The sequence below is a fragment of the Cucurbita pepo genome, chromosome LG09 (genome assembly GCF_002806865.2).
Source record: "Cucurbita pepo subsp. pepo cultivar mu-cu-16 chromosome LG09, ASM280686v2, whole genome shotgun sequence".
Classification (NCBI taxonomy): Eukaryota; Viridiplantae; Streptophyta; class Magnoliopsida; order Cucurbitales; family Cucurbitaceae; genus Cucurbita; species Cucurbita pepo.
The window spans coordinates 6,264,908-6,284,598 of NC_036646.1; the positions used below are offsets into that span (position 1 = coordinate 6,264,908).

Below are 19,691 nucleotides of genomic sequence, written 5' to 3' on the forward strand. Positions count from 1 at the left end.
ACCCATATAATGATTTTAACGATAGGTCTCTAAAACATGAGTTACATGTGTTCGTACTCCTGTTTGTAACAAAGACATACATCAACTTAACCAGAAACTTAGTAATCCATAGCTTCCGGTTGCTTTATTTGTATGGTATTGGTTTGCAACGAGCCAAATCCGTACTGGATTGGATAGGACTGGACTAGACTGGGGCACAATCACGAGCTCCAACGAGCCACATCAAAATTAGCCTCACAATCAACTCCCAGTTTTGGCTCTTGCCTGGCTTCGATTTCACCGCTTTCCGTTAATCCGCGTGCTTTTAGCGGCTTTTCTTTCTCTCTCTCTATCTCCCTGATTGTTCTTTCTTTAACATTTGCTCTCTCAGGCCCCTTCTCGCTTCTTTTTCCTGTTTCTATCAGGAATTTCGAAACCTCTTCATATTTATTGTTCTTCCTGCCTTATTTACTCACCAGTTAATTCCATCCCTTAATCGTCCATTTGATTTCAACATTTGGTATTTTTCATTTCTCTTGTGGAATTTTAGAATCTGGGTTTCTTTGAAAACATGCAATTGATTATCATTTAGGTCTTCTTTTTCCCATTTTTTTTTAGGATTCAGTCATTACTATTGAGGGTTTGATTCTGTAAATCAATCCACTTACATCCATTAAAGCTCTTGGTTGAGACAATGGTGAAACATTGCTTCCCGGAATGATTTTTGCTTTTGTAGCTCTCTTGATTTGGGGTAAGCACTAGATTTATTAACTCCTGTTCTGAATATGATAGGTTGATTATGCTCATGCAGGAACATTTTTCTCTGATAATGTTGTGTATTTGCATGCAAATGGGTTTGAACTTTGCTTGTTTGTTTGATGAATTAGGTTTTCACGCCATTGCTGTCGCTAGATCAGAATGATTTCTGATTTCTTTTCTTGAAATTGAATATGTTTGAATTTGTTATCCTTGTTGTTCGGGTAAATATAACATCGTAAAATCAATCTTTTACCATCTGACCTTTGATTGAACAGATCTTCTCCTTCCTTCTATTCTAGAACAAAATTTATAGATTTTTCTTGTTATCTTTTGTTCTCGAATTTTTTTCAGATTTTTGTTTGTTTACCTGGCGATCGTAGGTTTTTTGCAATTTGCTAATTATAATTCTTCAAATTTTGCTGCAATTTGAAGAAAACATGTTCACTAACAATAGTGAAAAGGTGTATTATGAACTTCCTATTGGTGATGTTTTTTTTTCTAATGAGTGATTTGAATATTATTTTGATAGCCTTAGATCTAGGCACTGTAAACTGCCCTTAGAGCATAGAACCAGAGATCATTTTTTAAAAAGAATTATCCATTCATTCTCTTGGAACCCAAGTCAAGTTACGATCTCAACTGATCGTTATTGTTAACGTTGATCTGTATTTGATAATGTTAGACCTATAAAATAGTTTCTTCTATAAACTGGATTTTCGTCCAGAACTTGCTATCACAATTTAGACGGATGTCCAATTTTTGTTGTGCTAAGATAGGCACATATATATATATATATATATATATATATATATATAAATCAATACACTCCTTTCTCACTTGAGGTCTTTCTTTCCAGGATCGTTCTTCCAAGAGCAGTCATAAAAGTGATCAGGTTGTTGAGATGTTAGGGAGTCCTCAGCATCTGAAGGTACATAGCTCGAGCACCATTGTTAGATGCCGTGGCACACGGCCTATAAAATTTTGCGATATGAACTTTGTAATATGTGTGAAAATGCACGATTTGGATGAGAAGGATTCAGTTGAGACTTTTTCTTGTACACTTTAATGTCCATATTAAATGCATCTGCTCTTGATGGGGGAATCTGTGCCTTCGGGTTGTTGCCCTGATGCAGGACTCTTATCATTAACATTCTACTCCACCGTTCCACTTATTTCGAGACACCTCTTTATTACAAAATCTAGCATTATTTATTCGTATGTAATCATTGGATTGTGGTGTGATTAGAAGAGAGCCTCGATACATTTATTGCTTGAGTTGTTTCTGAGCTTCTTGGTGGAGTTCCTTAGCTACGGAGTTTTGTTCAATATTTTTCTTCCAGGGTCATGTTTTGCATCCTCATATGACACCAATATATTGTGATTGATGTATGTATCTTGTCCAACAAAATTAAGTACCCTTTATTAGCACCCCCTTTTGTCATGTTGCAGATATCAGCTAGATGGGACCCGCATGAAGCGTGCAGGCCTTTAATTGACGAAGCACCTGTATTTTATCCAACCGTTGAGGTAATATCATTTATTAAAGAAATTATTGTACAACTTCTTAGTCGTTTGTTTCTCTTATACAAACTTGTTTTTATCTACTTTTACTATTCATTAGGAATTTGAAGATACACTTGGGTACATAGCTAAGATTCGTCTTCAAGCAGAAGCTTATGGTATATGCCGGATTGTCCCCCCGCCTTCTTGGAATCCACCATGCGTTCTCAAGGAGAAATGCATATGGGAAAATGACAAATTTTCTACTCGTATTCAGCAACTTGATTTGCTACAAAATAGGGAGCCCATGAAAAAGAAGAGTAGAGGTAGAAAACGCAAGCGAAGGAAGCAGTCAAGAGCAGGGGCATCAGTTAGAAACACCAATCTTGGTGTAGAAGCAAACCCTTCTTCTGGGTCTGATAAAAAATTTGGATTCAATTCGGGACCAGACTTCACACTCAAGGAATTCCAGGCATATGCAGACTACTTTAAGGAATGTTATTTTGGAATTAAGCAGGCTCAAGAGGATTTAAATTTTGATATCAAATCTAGCCAGAGAAGGGAGCCTTCTGTGGAGGATATTGAGGGTGAATACTGGCGGATAGTTGAAAAGTCTACAGATGAGGTCGAGGTATAAAAATATCGTCTTTTACTAGTTTTTTTATTTTGTATTTCTTAAATATTTGCACGTTCGTGAGTACTCTGTTTTATTATGCCGTATTGCAGGTTTACTATGGAGCTGATATAGAATCAGGAACGTTCGCCAGTGGCTTTCCCAAGGCCTCATCGATGGTAACTGAAGGAATTTCAGATCCATATGTAAAGTCTGGTTGGAATCTGAATAACTTCCCTCGCTTGCCAGGTTCTGTTCTGTGTTTTGAGGAAAGTGATATTTCTGGAGTCCTAGTTCCATGGCTGTATGTCGGAATGTTCTTTTCATCATTTTGTTGGGTAAGTTTGTCCTTTTTTGTTAAGGAGAGTGGAGACCTCTCGTCTTCACGTATCCCGTATTTATTTTTGTTGAATGAAATGTCTCTTACCAAAAGAAATGACCATCCTTTCACCTCTCCCTTGGGTCTCTTATTCTCAAAATCCATCTATTCTTCAAGTAATTTTTGAATATGTCCATATTACATAAAAGTAGGAGAACAATCTGTTTATAATTGAGAATGGTAGCTTAATCTATGTATCCACTCTTAACATATTTAGTAGCTAAGGACTCCGTTGTCTCTAAAGAAGGTGCAGAGATAAGGAAACTGTAACAGCCTAAGCCCACCGTTAGCAGATCTTGTTTTCTTTGGGCTTTCCCTTTCGGGCTTCCCCTCAAGGTTTTTAAAACACGTCTTCTAGGGAGAGGTTTCCACACCCTTGCAAAGAATGCTTTGTTATCCTCCCCAACAGATGTGAGATCTCACAATCCACCCCCCTTCAGGGCCCAACATCCTCACTGGCACTCGTTCCCCTCTCCAATCGATGTGGGATCTCACAATCCACCCCCTTTCGAGCCCAGCATCCTTGTTGGCACTTGTTCCTCACTCCAATTGATGTGAGATCTTAAAATCCACCCTCCTTCGGGGGCTCTGATACAACCTTTTAGGTTATTGCAAGAACTGTAATTTCTATGCTTCCAAAAAATTGGGTTAGTGTGTATTTCCTTTCGACAGCTTTTAATTTTGTTTTCAACTATCTCTAAAAATTATGTGCTTTGCACTTGGGCCCAACTATCTCACTACTGCAATCGATTAAATAGATCAGGAAAACAAAGACTGAAAATTAATGCCTTTTGGTTCTTTTTTATTTGACATTAAAAAAAGTCTGAAGGTTACAGAAGTACGAACTGTCATGATGGATGCCATACTGCTTTTTGCTTATTTATCATCTATTGCATCTCTTTCTTTTGTAATAAAATGAATTTTGATATTTAGCATAGCGTAGTAAGATGATGTTTGGCACTTCAGTTTATTTGAAGAAACATTTGGAAAATTCTGACTCACGCGGTTGATTATCTGGTTAAATGCCGCAACTTTTTATGAAATATTTTCTCTTCTCGAAAGTCATTCCAGGTTTTTTGTTGTGATTTTTTTCCAGCATGTTGAAGACCACCATCTTTACTCTTTAAACTATATGCACTGGGGCGATCCAAAAGTATGGTATGGAGTTCCTGGAAGCTACGCACCTTCTTTGGAAGCTGCAATGAAAAAACATTTGCCCGACTTATTTGAAGAACACCCAGATTTACTTCATGACTTGGTAATTTGATCAGTTTATTATTTTCCAAATCGTGCTGGAATGAACTCCGACAAACATAAACATCTCACCATAGTTGAAAGTTCTAGAAGTGTCGATTTGTATCATTTACCGTCTTGACTATACATCTATGTAGATATCATTTAATTGTCATTTAAATAATTTGTATTCTCGGAACATATTTTCTATCAACAATAGAATGGACCCTTGTACGAGCCTAGTCCAATTCATTCGACGGTTGGGGACACCTAGTGTAACTCCAATGTTGTATAGTGGGAATCATGAATCATCGAATATAACATTTTTCTGAACCTTTTAAATACCATGCTATATATTTCAGCCCTCTACTTAGACTGTCGTCAACTCGTGTTCTTGATAACTATCTGTCACATCTTCAATTCTTTCGGTAGAAGCAACCTTTTTCTAAATTTTCTTAAAGAATTATGACTTTTTTCTTGCAACAGGTCACTCAATTATCTCCTTCAATACTCAAATCTGAAGGAGTACCTGTGTATCGAGTGGTCCAAAATTCCAGGGAGTTTGTTCTTACCTTTCCCAGGGCATATCACGCAGGATTTAATTGTGGTTTCAACTGTGCCGAGGCTGTGAATGTGGCACCGGTGGACTGGTTGATTCATGGGCAAAATGCTATTGAACTTTATAGTGCACAACGACATAGGACATCACTTTCACATGATAAATTGTTAATGGGATCAGCTCGGGAAGCTGCCCAGGCCCTTTGGGAGCTATTAGTTCTTGAAAAGAGGACTCCAAGTAATCAGAGTTGGATAAGTGTGTGTGGAAAAGATGGAGATCTTACAAAAGTGATCAAGGTAAACTGTTCTTTCTCATCCTCCCAAATCCTCTGTTTGCATTTGCATAGTCTATATGAATGTGGCACTGAGTGAGCTATCTGGCTTGTTCATGTCGTACTAAAACTGATGTTATCATGTATCAATATCCACAGACAAGGGTAAAGATGGAGGAGGAAAGAATGAATTGCCTTCCAACTCTTATGAAGGTGCAAAAGATGGAAAACGAGATTGATTGCAAAAGCGAAAGAGAGTGTTACGCCTGCTTCTACGACTTATATCTCTCTTCAACCTCGTGCAAGTGTTCCCCCGATCGATTCTCATGCCTTAAGCATGCTAGTAACTTTTGCTCTTGTCCAGTAGACGACAGGTGTGTTCTCTTTCGCTACAGTATAAACGAGCTGCACACACTTGTTGGAGCATTAGAAGGGGGATTAGATGCCATTAAAGAATGGGCCTCGAGATACTGTGAAATGGGAAACGACAATGGATCTGTAGCTAAGGTAATTGGAAATTCATCTTGGTCTCCAGAATAATAGCTTTAATGCATTGTAAATGGTGAAGTAAGGGTATTAATAAAGACGAGGCGGGACAGGAGTGAGCAGATAATCATTGATTTGGAGGAAACGTAGAGTTTGGTGTTTGAAGAAAAGGACGTTTGTAAAGCAGCACATGAAGAAAAAGACACCGCCATGTTCTTGGAATTTGGTTCCTTTTGTTGAACCTACAAATATTGGAACAATTATGTTTGGAAAGCCTTGCACCGCCAGAAAGCCATATTTCCAAAAGGTATTACCTTAAAAGTAGCTTTAATTTCCTAATTCAGAGGATTATGTTTTTTATTGTTCGACTTCTTCAGGTTTTAGAAGCCGAGAGAAATTCTTTAGTGTGCGTAATCCAACTAATATTGTTACCTGCACGTCAGATGTTCTTGATGATGGCCTCCTGGGACCTCTATTCAAGGTGAGTCACCTCCTCAGTTTTCTGCTATTTTATGTTGCAAGATTGTTTTGTTTTCCTTGAAAGGTCAAAAGTTGGCATTTCCTCTTGCTGCCTTTCCAGTTTGATGCTGAAGTGTTCATTAGCGACAAAATTTTATGCTAGCAGATATTGTCATCTTTGGGCTTTCCCTTTCGGGCTTCCCTTCAAGGTTTTAAAAACGCGTTTGCTAGGAAGATCTTTCCACACCCTTATAAAGAGCGTTCTCCTCTCCAACCGATGTGAGATCTCACAATCCATCCCCTTCGGGACCCAGCGTCCTCGCTGACACTCTTTCCCTTCTTCCAATCGATGTGGGATACCCCAATCCACCCCCCTTCGGGACCCAGTGTCCTTGCTGGCACACCCCCTCGTGTCCACCCCATTTCAGGGCTCCGCCTCCTCGATGGCACATCGCCCAATATTTGGCTCTGATACCCTTTGTAAAAGTTCAAGCCCACCACTAGTAGAAATTGTTCTTTTTTGGCTTTCCCTTTTAGGCTTACTTTCAAGGTAAAACGCGTCTGCTAGGGAGAGGTTTCCACACCCTTATAATGAGCATTCTCCTCCCCAACCGAGGTGGGATCTCACAATCCATCCCCTTCACGGCCCAGCGTTCTCGCTGGCACTCGTTCCCTTCTTCCAATCGATGTGACCCCCCAATCCACCCCCCTCCGGGACCCAGCGTCCTTGCTGGCACACCACCTCGTGTCCACCCCCTTTTGGGGATCAGCCTCCTCACTGACACATTGCCCAGTGTCTAGCTCTGATACTATTTGTAAAAGTCCAAGCCCACCACTAGTAGATATTGTCCTCTTTCGGCTTTCCCTTTCGGGCTTCCTTTCAAGGTTTTTAAAACGCGTTTGCTAGGGAGAGGTTTCCACACCCTTATAAAGAATACTCCATTCTCTTCCCCAACCAATGTGGGATCTCACATAGTGTTCCGCTCCTAGTTAAAAAAAAATTAAAAAATAGAGATTTCTGCAGCAGTTTTTCTATTTAGTAACAATTTATAGTATTTCCTAATTTATTCAGTCTGTTCTCTTAAAAACAAGCATTATATTATTATAGCTTTTGTAGGACAGGGTCCCATAGAAGAGAGCTCTAAGAAAATTGGTCGTGTATTAATTGATGATTCTGTGGAATTAGGTGAGCTTGGAAGAATCTCCCCGTGAAAGTGGATTGCTTTTTACAAGTGGATCATCAGGTATATCATTGAGTACCCACCAAGGCTAACTAACTGGAGAACAGCCAAGTATGAAAATCTGGGATAATGACGATAATATAGTTCAGAATTTATACTCTCTATGAACAGTCATGGAAGAGCTTCTCAGCTTGCTTGAAGTGGTGGTCGTAAAGGTAAACAATGATGACACTAAGATATGCCTGGAAATAACAAATATATTATTTGCAGTAAGTTTCAATTCTAGATAGATATTAGCACTTTAACTCCTTGCTTTCAATTAGTAATTACTCTCTTTCTTTCATTTATGTAAATTTTTTTAACAATAAACGAACTTTTGGTTGATAATAGACATTCATTGACTCCTGTAAATTTACCTGATAAATGCAACAGTAAATCTAAAAATGATAGAAAGACATTTTTCTGCTAGGAATTTCATTTTACAGGCTTGTTTCTTTGGTAAGAACTCATTGCAAATCAATATAGTTCAGAAAATTGAAAGGTAGAATCTCTACCACCTTGGGGGCTACGGGTGGCATATGTATATATATATATGTATATATGCGCACGCGCGCACACACAAAAAGGAATCTCATTGTGTTGTCCCACATTGGTTGGGGAGGAGAACAAAACACTCTTTATAAGGGTAAGAAACCTCCCTCTAGTAGATGTGTTTTAAAGCATTGAGGGAAAGTCCAAAGAGGACAATATCTGCTAGCTGTGGATCTGGGCTGTTACAAATGGTATTAGAGCTAGACACCAGACTATGTGCCAACGAGGAGGCTTTTTCCCAAAGGGGTAGACACGAGACGGTGTGCCTGTAAGTACGCTGGTCCTAAAGGGGGTGGATTTGACGAGGGTCCCACATCGATCGGAGAAACGAAAAGAGTGCTAGCGAGTTTTGGGGGTGGATTTGGCAAGGGTCCCACATCGATTGGAGAAAGGAAAAGAGTGCCAGCGAGTGGGGATGCTAGGCCCAGAAGGGGGGTGGATTGTGATGTCCCACATTGGTTGAGGAGGAGAAGAAAATACTCTTAAGGGTAAGAAACCTTCTCTTAGCAGACGTGTTTTAAAGTCTTGAGGGGAAGCTCGAAAGGGAAAATCCAAATATAACAATATCTGCCAGCGATGGATCTGGGCCGTTACACTCGTTGATGAGATAAAATTTATATTCATTTAGAAATTATTGAGCATTAGCAATCAATTACTAGTTCAACATTCTCTCAAAAAGATAAACCCCTAAAACTATGTTATGAAGCATATACGTGAGGAATGAATAGGGTTGTCCTGCAAAGTATGAGATAATTGTATGTTCACATGCATTGGGATACTTCTAGTTTGTGATGAGTACGGACGCGGGCACTATGAAACTGAAATGATCATCATGCTCGGCATGGTGCACGACGGTCGTTGTACCTCCAAGTGTTCGACTACAGCCTGGAGAAGCTAGCCCGATAGGGGTGTGCGAGCCTGCCTGGTGGACCTACACTTGCATGTGTGAGTCGTGTGTAGAGAGGTATTACACATCGAACTTTTTCGAACTGGAGGTCACCTAAGAGAATATAGAGGTCACATGTGTTTGCATTCTCTGACCCTAATAGTGGGGTCAACTCCTGGTATTTTCTTAAATTACTCCAACTTTGTGTTACTCTTATATTTCAGGTAAAAGCAAAACACCCTTGTACGGTTGACGGCGACATCGCATTAAAGACCATGAAACATGCGTTAGGGTAGTTACATTTTATTTGGTAGATCTTAAGTTAGTCTAGGGCATCGTTTTAATCTTTTTCTTTGGTTTTATTTTATTTTGCATTGAATATTTCTCATTGTTTTATTTCAAGACTCTAATGCAAACGTACAAGTCTATGACATCGTTTTATGAAATTGTTTTAAATGAATGTTTCTACAAAAAAAGGTACGTCATGCATATGGTAGTGACCCTATTTTAGTAGAAAATCAGGATCGTTACAGTTGGTATTGTTCCATGGTCCCACCGCTGATGCTCCATCACTATTAGGTATGCCTTATAAAAGATAAGAAATGATATTTACCTTGCATGTAATGTGAATGTTAATTGATGTATTGACGATATTTAGATTTAACAAGATTTGTATTGTGAATGGGGAGCTATAGTTTAGTAAGATACTAAATGCTAACATATGCATGAAAATGATTTTGATAAGGAAGGTCAGATGTTTGAGTTAGATATCTCGAACATAGTTAAAATACGCAGGGTTATGACCATAGAGATGGAAAGAAATTTACCAACGTATATTAACGAGTAAATAGTTTTAAATGAAAATAACCAAGGTGTGGGAGTTGTGATCTGATTTAAAGTTATTGAGCTATGGTCGGATAAGAAGTTATGATCGTGATCAAATTTTATTTTTCTTGCATTTTCCCTCCCTCTCCTATTGTTTGACTTTTCAAATATACGGTTGTTCTAACAACTGATTGTAGAGTTGATCATTCGGACCTTTCAATTTATAGATGAGAGTGTTAATAATAAAAACGTTTTAAACTTTCTTCTAAAATTTGAAGAGAATTAATATTATTTTTAAAGTTTATAAGTATTTTTGAAATGTTATCCTAACGGTCTCGCCTATATATTAAAGTAAGAGTATTTTTAAAATTTTTAAAAAAATTTAAAAATATTTTTGAAGTTAATCTAAATTTAATGATATTTTAAAATAAAATAATCGTAACGATATTTTTAAAAGTTTGGAAATATTATTAAAACTTTCACAAGTTTAATAACATATTTTATAGACAAATGCAAAATTTATAAGGTTAAATTAATAAAAATAACCATAAATTCTTAAAAAATTTAATAATTTCCTTTTAACTTTTTAAAAAGTCTAAAAACTAGTTATGGTAGGAAAACAATTTTGTTTAAAACATACTATTGAATTTTAAAAAATTTCAATAATAACTTTCAATTTTTTTTTTTAATTCAAAAATACATTTCATCCTTAATACTATATTTAAAAAATACTCATAAAATTTAAAAAATAGCATAACATTTTTTATTTTATCGATACTCTCTAAATTATCTAAAAATATTTTATTATTAAAATTTTAAAGGTATTTTAAAAGTAAAAAAAAAAAAAAAAAAAGGGTATTTTTGGAATTTTTGAATAGTATTTTCTAAATAAAATATTAATAATTTCATTAAAATTAAGGGTAAAGAGTATTTTTTGAGAAGTTTAAAAATATTAATTTTCCATAAAATTATGGATAAGAATATTTTTAATAAGTTAAAAAATATTAATAAAAAGATTTTTACAGAGAAAATTCAAATTATTTTAATTAATTTAGTGTTGATTCAAATAAAATATAAATAAATGAAGACATCGGACGGTGAGGCCCCAAACAAGTGCCATACTTGTCACTGAACCTCTGCCTCTTCCCTCCTTATCCACTCCATTGCTTCAATCTGAACCGACGGAGTTCTTGGCAGTAGCAGAGAAGACGAATGAGAGTGGGCATGGCCGCTTCGCTTTCAGCTTCTCCCTACACATGCTCCTCCAAATCCGTTCTTTTGCGCAAGTTTCGCCCCAACATCAAACTCCGAAGAAGTTGCTTCAGAATTTCTGCCTCAACCTCCGTTCTTGCCGATGGATCTCCTCTTCTTCAAGCCGCCAAGCATACTGTATGGTTTCAAGTAACGAGCATTTTTTGTTTCTTGTAGTGTTCTTGTATTCTACTCGTTCTGGTAAAAGAAATGTCTGAGCTCTCTGTTTTAGGATACTTCCTGTAATGTGACTGTAAGGCGCAGCGTTTTTTGCTTTTTTTTGTGTGTGATTTTACCTAGCATGTGAACTGGCGAACTAATCAGAGCAAATAGGTATGATAAAAATGGGAGAAGCAGAGAGACCGGGATTCATCGTTCTTATAAGTAATGAAAGGTTGGATTATGAGTTCGGCCATTGAGTTTGTTTGAGTTGGCAGAAGAATTGTACATTACCCTTCTTGCACCTTTGTGTAATCTGGCTGAAAGAGGGTCTTTCGGTTTGAGATTAGAGCAAAACACAAGATTGAGAAATCTTTGAAAGGGTACGAGTGGAATGATTGTAGATAGTCTAAATTCAAATATTTGGAAGAGTCGATAGTTTTTGTTTTGTGATAATTTGATCTGTATGTGAACTGATTTTGAAAATGCTTTTGTTAATTATTTAGAGGGTATGTTCTGGAGGAAAATGACTGCTGCGAGTCTTTGTAATTCTAGGTGGATGCATACGTAAAAAGTGGAATGGTTATTGGCTTGGGGTCTGGTCAAGCTTCTGGCATGGCCATTGGGTATCTTGGCCGGTTGCTTCGAACAGGTGCTTTGAAAGATATAGTAGGGATACCCATGTGAGTTACTATCCTTTGAATTCATTGACGATGTCTGATACTTCATGCTTGGTTTCATCATTACAACAATTGGCAATTTGTAGTCGTACTCTGTTTTCTTATCGACACTGGATAAGATTGATGTGAAAGAAACATTTTTGGAAATAATTAAAATCTCCTTCCCAAGACCTGTTTTGTGTTGAAAGTTCACCCTTAGAATTATAAAGTTAATCGAGGTTTACAGTGAATATCTCTTGAAAGCATTGGAGATGTTAGGCCAAAAGCCAATTTGGGATTCCTTAAACAAAATTCCAACTATTTGGTTGTTATTAAATTTTATGCAGTCCTATTTTACATTGAAATTTTGAATGCTGACCATGTCTCGATATTCACCAGTTGATGACGTCCAACTTGTTGAATATATTTGTGAAAGGCAAAATGACTTCGTCAATAATCGTAATTATATTTATAATTTAAAAGTCAGTGACTTTCTTCTATGTACTTGTCATTCTTAACGCACTATGTCTATATTTCTGAAAGACAAAATGATTTTCTATGTACCTTTCTTTCTTAACGCACCATGTCAGTTTCCTTGGCTTGATACAGGTCCATAACAAGTGCGAGTGAAGCTGCCAAGGCAGGAATTCCACTAGACCAGTTCAATGATAGTTCTCAAGTGAGCTAAACATTCCATTCTTAATTAATTATGCTCTTTACTGGAGTACTTTGTGAGTTCAAGGTTGTCTCTAAGTTTAGTTATGATCGGAAAATCTTAAAGGGTAGACAAGAGTCTCCTCATGTTTGTTTGATGCTTCTTTGCCATTGGGGTGCATTAATGAAATTGGAACAGATTGCAGAATTTTTATGGCCTCCCAAGTTACAAACTCAGGTAAAAAAACACAGAGAACCTAAAAGATTGCAGAGCTTTTGTGACCCCCTGAGGTTCTCATAAGAACTCTGATACCTTGTTGATAAAAAATAAATAACTATTGTGAACGCAAATAAGACTTAGACACTCAGCGGATATTAAAAAAAATATACCAATGAGGTGTTACGAAGTCCCTAATAATGGATAATTGAATTCTAATTATTATTCTATGGTTTTTGGGCATTAAAGATGGAAAATTCGGTTTTCCTCCCGACGAGCAGTTATTTATTTTCTGAACATTTTTCTCTGTCTAAATAATGGTACTTAACAATTTTTTTTTTTTTTTTTTAACTTTTTGGTTTGTATTGTATTATTTTTTATGTTAGACCTCAGTCAAGTAACAATAAGTTTGTTGTTTTGTAGATTGATTTTTCATTTGATGATGCTGATATTATGGAAGAAGGAACCCTGATTGCTGTCATTGGGCATAGGAAACCGCAAGTGGAAGATTCAATAATCCAGGAGAAGGTGAATAAAATCTATCTGTCCTATCAATTTTTTTCTATCATAAAAAACTAAGCTCATTGAGAAGAAATGAAAGAAAAACAAGAACATACAATAAATAAACCCACAACAAAAGAGAGTCCAAAGCTAACTACATAAATAGACTTCAATCCAACAATGTCAAACTAAGAACATAATTACCGAAGAGATTAGTAACCGACACCCACAAAGATGCATGAAATCTCACAACCTTCCCAACCTCATCATAAGACCTCTCAACCTCTCTAAAAATCCTATTATTTTTCTCAAACCAAATACCCCAAGAATAGCAAAGAAACTAGTGTGTCACAAAACTTAGCCCTTATCACAAAAAAGCAAACCCAGAAGCACCTCATCTATCAAAGGCAAACGATCTCTATTCCAAGCCAAACATAACCGAAGCAAAAACTAAAGCTCCTAAATCATTGGGCTTGCATGTCCTACCATTTTCAAAAGCTCCTAAATCAGGGGCTCATGATTTTCCATCTATAGCAGGGAAAAGATCCAATCATGTATATTTATCGGTGACAACTTTGGTTTTAAATGTACAACAACAATTTGGTGTCAATATCATGTGAAGACTTAAACCTGCAGACTCCAACAACTTGGAGTTTAGAAGGTCTGATTATTTATATTTATTGGAAACAATTTTGGTTTTTATTGAACAACAACAATTTGGTGTCAATGTCATGTGAAGACTTGAACCCACAAGACCTAGAATATATTTTTTTGAACAAGAAATGAAACTTTTCATTAAAGGAATGAAAAGAGATGCTAAAAAGATACAAACACCACAAGTGAAAAACAAAAAGAACATAGAAACTAATAGAAGATAAAAACATCCCAATGTACACAAATATCTTCAAGAGAAAAGCCTCAAAATATTTGGACAGAGAACACAAGGATGAAGCTTTCAAGCAAGCTGAATTAAAACTCTCGAACTATGTTCAGTCCCTATGTTAAGAGAGCTCACTAAAGAAGTCGTACTCTGGTTATAAAGTCTTTTAAATACTTAGTTTATTGGTTACAGCTGTAGTTACTTTTCCTATGTTATTCATTTTATTTTGTATTCACAGTAAGCCCATACACAGGGCTACTACTATTTTTACCACAATTAATGGGAAATGACTATCTCGTGATCATCTCTATTTTCTCATGTCAAAAACTTGTGATGGTAACAGATGGGTCTAACAACCGTCTAGATCTGATTTCTTTTACTTCTCCCATGGATTCTTCTTCGATTCATTAGAGTTCTTCTGATCTTCTCAACTCTTCTTCACTTTCAAAGGTTATTAATCCAACAAAAAAGTCTTCTACTGTCAAATTAGACGAAGAAAACTTCCTGTTATGGAAATTTCAAGAGTTAATGGTACTTTGAGGTCATGAATTGGAGAATTTTGTTGATGAAATTGGTGACATTCCACCCAAATGTATTGCATTTGATGATTCAATCATACCACATATTAGCAATGGATTCAGCAGGAAACTTTAATCACAACATGGATATTGGATCAATGTCGAATACCTTATCAACTGAAATACTGGATTGTAAAATCGCTCGTGAGGTTTGGTAAATTCTTAATGTTCGCTATTCTGTGAAAAAGTTGGCTAGGGCTATGGAATTGAAATCGAAGCTTGAGACGATGAAGAAAGGTACTCTCACTCTTCAAGAATACTTTACCAAGATCATGAATCTTGTTGACTCCTTAATAGCTGTTGGACAAAAAATCTCTCATGACAATCACGTTATGCACATTTTGGCTAGTTTAGGCGTTGTTATATGATCTGAATTATCAACAATATATAAGAGCACTCTAATAGAGTTAATCTTAGCAATTGAGCAAACGTTTCTTGACAGTTTATTTCATAGGTTTGTGTAAAGCCTCTAGCAACTAACATGTCTTTATATCTTTCAGTGTTACCACCAACTTTGCATTTTATAGAAAATACCCATTTACAACCTATTGTTTTCTTATCTTTTGGTAGGTCTAATATCTTCCTTGTGCAATTCTGCTTGAAAGCATTCATCTCTTCCATAACTACTAAATTCTAATTCGGATCATTTTGGGCCTCTTGTATATTCCTTGGAAGAAATAGGTTGTTTTTCCTGGAGGTAAAGATTTGTGATTACGAGACCAATCCATGGTAAGAAAGATAGTTTGTAGTAGGGTTTTGGTACAATTACGAATACATATGGAATATAGGAATATCAAGATTAGACACATCAGATAAAGAGTGGTTACCTGATCCTGGTTCTTTTGATTTAATGCCCTTCTAGTATAAACTTGAAGTTTAGGATTTCGATCAATGATATCATTTTCTAGTATTTCCCCCCTGAAATGGAATTTTCCATGTTTGACATATAAGGACTAGCAATCTCAGGACATATAATATAATAGCCTACTTTTCGTGACTTTGAATCATGGACTGTTATGTGAGAGATGCGACAAAATATTTCATTTTAAAATGGAAAGAAAAGTAAGATTTCAACACCATTAAAATTAAATACAAGTAAAAGATTATAGACTTCATTTAAAACAAATTATAAATACAAAAGAAATGACCTTGACTACATAAAACTAGAATGCAACGTAAGATGACTCCTTACTTGAATCTAGTGGCCCGTCTGTAACTGCACAACATTGGTATGCTCGTGTCATAGCCTCCTGGTCCCTACTCAATTTATAAAATCAAAGAGTTGCAAGAATGAGTGTTAAAATATACTCAATAAGCAACCTACTTATAGGTTCTAATCGAACCTCAACTCTGATATCAAAGTACCACATACAATCATCATAGTCTATCTTAAAGAAACCATTAAGTTCTCTAGCGTATTCAAGCTTCTGAAATCTGTAAGTTCTCTATCTCTAAATTCTCAGGTTCTGACCCAATTGGGGTCCTTGCTGGCTCACTGAGGTTGGAGTCTGTAGTTCATCCTTGTCTAGCCCATTCTGGCTTAAGTCATGTCGTGACCCTTTGTCACGTTGCTCATCGGAGCACGTCTGCTCATCTGGATTTTGTGCGGGCACCTGGCCCTTGCGATTTCTTGTGGTTGGTCCAATCAAGGCCTCCACTGATAGTGATGCATCATCACTCGGCTCATTTGAGCACATCGACTCATCGGAATTTATGCATGGGTTTTAGGGTACACTTGGGAATCATTTTTTATTATTACCCATGTCGTATGTCCATGTATCATGATCTATGAGGCGTGGCCTTGTTCTGTTTCCAACACCGATGGCCCACTAAGGGATGTTATGAAACACAGTCGATTGTTACCGGATTTTCATCTACACAAGATTAGGTTGGTGAACCCTAAGTGGGTCCACAATATTGTGTCAAAGTTCGAGGAGGGAGTGACTCTTGTGTCTACCAAATTACTGGGTACCTGATGTGGTCTCTATCCCATCCTGCAGTTGGGTTTACGACCCATAGAATTTGTTGGAGAACCTTTCTGCTCATTTCCACATGCGATATTGGCACACTCGAATTTTAGTCGAGTTTTGATCTCATCGAATCTGTTCTCGTCATGTTCTAACCTCCAATCTCTACCCTATCAAAACCAATCTAGGTCAAACCCTTGGTGCACGTGCAGATTCCCTACCAATTGAATGCTGTTTATTTGTATTCACAGTAAGCCTATATATAGGGCTACTGTTTTGATCACAATTAATGAGAAAATATCATTTCGTGATCATCTATTTTCTTATTCTTTTCTCATGAAAAGAACTTATGACCCGAGAATATATTTAATAATTGCTGTGCTAATTGTTCATTTCTTGTTTTTCATTTATTTGCAGTCTATATTAAATGCTTCCAACCAGCTTGCATTCATGGTAAAAGATAGCCAATATATGGGTGGCCCCGAGGGTTCTATTCCAGTTCTAGTGAATTCTGTGAGAAGACATCAATATCATCTATAGCATGGCTTATATATGACATAGACTATCAGATAGCTAATGAAGAAACACTGAAATTTATTTTCAGCTTAATTGGATGCAAACTGCAGAAGAAATTGATGATCTCTTTTTAGGGGATGCCGAGGTAAGCTTTTTACTGATGGATATTACAATTTTGTCAAACTTTACCCTGCTTTTGCCGAGTGGAATTGCTTGATTTTATTATTTACCCATGTAGCTCAGAAAACGAAACTCGTTAGTTTGACCTGCTTACGCACCATGCTCATTATAGTTTTTTTTTTTTCTTTTTGAGGAATGCTATACCAATTAATGTAAGTTGTGACAAAGATGATCAAATGTTTGTAAATCGTAACTTTGTACATTACAAAATCAAGCTTAAACAAATGAATTCAAAAGTATGCGCAGGGTTAATTGCAGATCTAACTGGACAATATAAAGGTAGCATGTTCTATTTACATATGCTAAACATATTGAAATATTGATTTTGTTCTCTCTTATATTTTTATTTCAATTTTGAGTAACTTTTTGTGAATCTATACATTGCACGGTCTCTTTAACTATGCACACATGAAATAATGATTTAAGACGGATCTTCCATGAGCGCGAAAAATCAAAAAGGTCCTTATTCAGTAAAAGTAATGTGGTAATTTAATTTGGAAAAGAAATGAACGAGAGATGTCAATCATAAACATGTCTTCAGTATGGCTTGGTAACCTTTGGTTTCTAAGCATCATTATTTACAGGGGAAAACACACATAATTATTCATTTAGTTATTTTAGTAGTTCAATGTTAGATTATTAAACTTTGGCTTGACATCAAATTTTCCACGTTAAGGTATGGAGGAGGCCATCGATTGGGCATGCAGGTCCCCTCGGGGGCGACTTCCCATTTGTCACTAGAGAAGGGCATAACATTCTGGATGTCATATTTACATCTCCAATATCAAGTCTGGGTGCGTGAGGATTTGTTCTAGCCTCTACTTTCATTTCTTCATAGATGACATGAAATAGTTTCTAAGCACATGAAATGCATTTGCAGCTGCAGTGGCAGAAAGTCTTGAACAGATCGATGGAATTGTAGATCATGGAGTCATTTCTAAGTTTCCGTCAGTATTTCTCAGTTGCTTTTCTTTTTGCTAAAATGAAATTCCTCTTGCTTGGTTTTACGCATTGGATGTCTGCATACCTTACTGGCTTATTCCATTTTCAGAATTATTCTTCCATCTGCTTCAAGTTCAACAAATTTACTTTGTCGAATTGATATTATTCATAGCAGAAAAACAGTACTTGTGAATTATACTTCATTCCACATTCATTTTCTTAGGAATTATCTTCCCTTGCTAACCCCTCACATGTCCTTTGGTGAGGATTGTTGGGCATGAGTCCCACATCGATTAATTAAGGAGACGATAATGGTTTATAAGTAAGGAATACATCTCCAATTGGTATGAGGCCTTTTGGAGAAGCCCAAAGCAAAACCATGAGAGCTTAAGCTCAAAGTGGACAATATCATACCATTGTAGAGAGTCGTAATTCTTAACATAATATTAGAGTCATGCCCTTAGCTTAGCCATGTCAATAAAATCCTCAAATGTAGAACAAAAAAGTTGTAAACCTCGAAGATGTAGTAAAAAAGATGATTCAAGTATCAAACAAAGCACGAGGGCTCCAGATAAAGGAATCGAGCCTCAATTAGGAGGCTTTTCAAGGGCTCCATAGGCCTCAGAGGAGGCTCTATGGTGTACCTATTCGAGGGGAGGATTGTTGGGCGGGAGTCCCACATCAACTAATTAAGGGGATGATAATGAGTTTATAAGTAAGGAATACATCTCTATGCACTTTTTTTTTTTTTTTTTTTTTTTTTTTTTTTTTNATAACACACTAGATTGAAGTTCTGACAAGTTAAGTTCTTCCTTATACTTTTCCGTGTGTTACAGTTGCACAGCAGTTATTGCATCTGAAAGTGGGCTGCAAATTGTCGATAATCTGCAGAGGAATATGGTATAGAGTGATTGCAGTGTACAGATCAATGCCATCACAGGTAATTTTGCAAGTCACGAACGTCCCAATTTAAATTTTGTGGAAGTTATGTAAACCATGACAAGAAATACACTATCTACCTTCGATATTAGATGATCTATGGGTTTTGACGTCCTTTTACGTCATGCTATATCTATACATTCATCTGAGAGTACTCGTCTATCTCATCGACCAATATGCCTGTACATGAAACTGATATACATTGTCTGATCATTTATAGTATAAAGTAATGCAAGTGATAAGTGTGTTTGATTTGCAGGTGTCACGAAAACATAAATTGAACAAAGATGGTTCATCAGTCTTTAGGTGTATGCTTCTTTTCTTTCCTTTCCTAGACCAAGTATACTTTGGAGAAGGATTAATTCACTTACGTTCTTTTTTAATGAGAAACAAGGGAAATGCAGATCAAACCAACCCATGGGACAAAGGGATAAGGTCCCTTCTTATGAAGGAAGGGTTACAAAAGGACTTTCCAATCTAGATTCATGGTGTCTATAGAGTAGTTACGAAATAACCTATGCTGAGTG

The 19,691-nt window shown here is 36.6% G+C and overlaps 2 protein-coding genes across 6 annotated transcripts; both read left to right on the top strand.

Moving 5' to 3' along the window:
* Positions 1–200: 200 nt before the first annotated feature.
* On the top strand, positions 201–7,872 carry LOC111801742 (probable lysine-specific demethylase JMJ14). 4 transcript variants are annotated; one of them, XM_023685876.1, is made up of 11 exons: positions 201–730; positions 1,595–1,666; positions 2,188–2,265; positions 2,360–2,869; positions 2,965–3,189; positions 4,327–4,488; positions 4,950–5,318; positions 5,453–5,800; positions 5,893–6,086; positions 6,157–6,260; positions 7,425–7,872. In XM_023685876.1, exons 2-9 carry the CDS (start codon positions 1,640–1,642, stop codon positions 5,896–5,898), a joined length of 1,725 nt encoding a protein of 574 aa, XP_023541644.1. In that variant the 5' UTR covers positions 201–730; positions 1,595–1,639; the 3' UTR covers positions 5,899–6,086; positions 6,157–6,260; positions 7,425–7,872. The 4 variants fall into 4 exon arrangements, with proteins under 4 accessions (XP_023541644.1, XP_023541642.1, XP_023541641.1 ...); XM_023685874.1 differs by having other exon boundaries at positions 202–499; positions 572–730; positions 5,453–6,086; XM_023685873.1 differs by having other exon boundaries at positions 202–499; positions 598–730; positions 5,453–6,086.
* Positions 7,873–10,828: 2,956 nt separating this feature from the next.
* On the top strand, positions 10,829–19,416 carry LOC111801743 (probable ribose-5-phosphate isomerase 4, chloroplastic). Of its 2 annotated transcripts, none has more exons than XM_023685877.1 (9): positions 10,829–11,110; positions 11,687–11,814; positions 12,400–12,469; positions 13,085–13,189; positions 17,005–17,100; positions 17,192–17,248; positions 17,960–18,077; positions 18,164–18,230; positions 19,062–19,416. In XM_023685877.1, exons 1-9 carry the CDS (start codon positions 10,934–10,936, stop codon positions 19,129–19,131), a joined length of 888 nt encoding a protein of 295 aa, XP_023541645.1. In that variant the 5' UTR covers positions 10,829–10,933; the 3' UTR covers positions 19,132–19,416. The 2 variants fall into 2 exon arrangements, with proteins under 2 accessions (XP_023541645.1, XP_023541646.1); XM_023685878.1 differs by having other exon boundaries at positions 18,170–18,230.
* Positions 19,417–19,691: the final 275 nt, after the last annotated feature.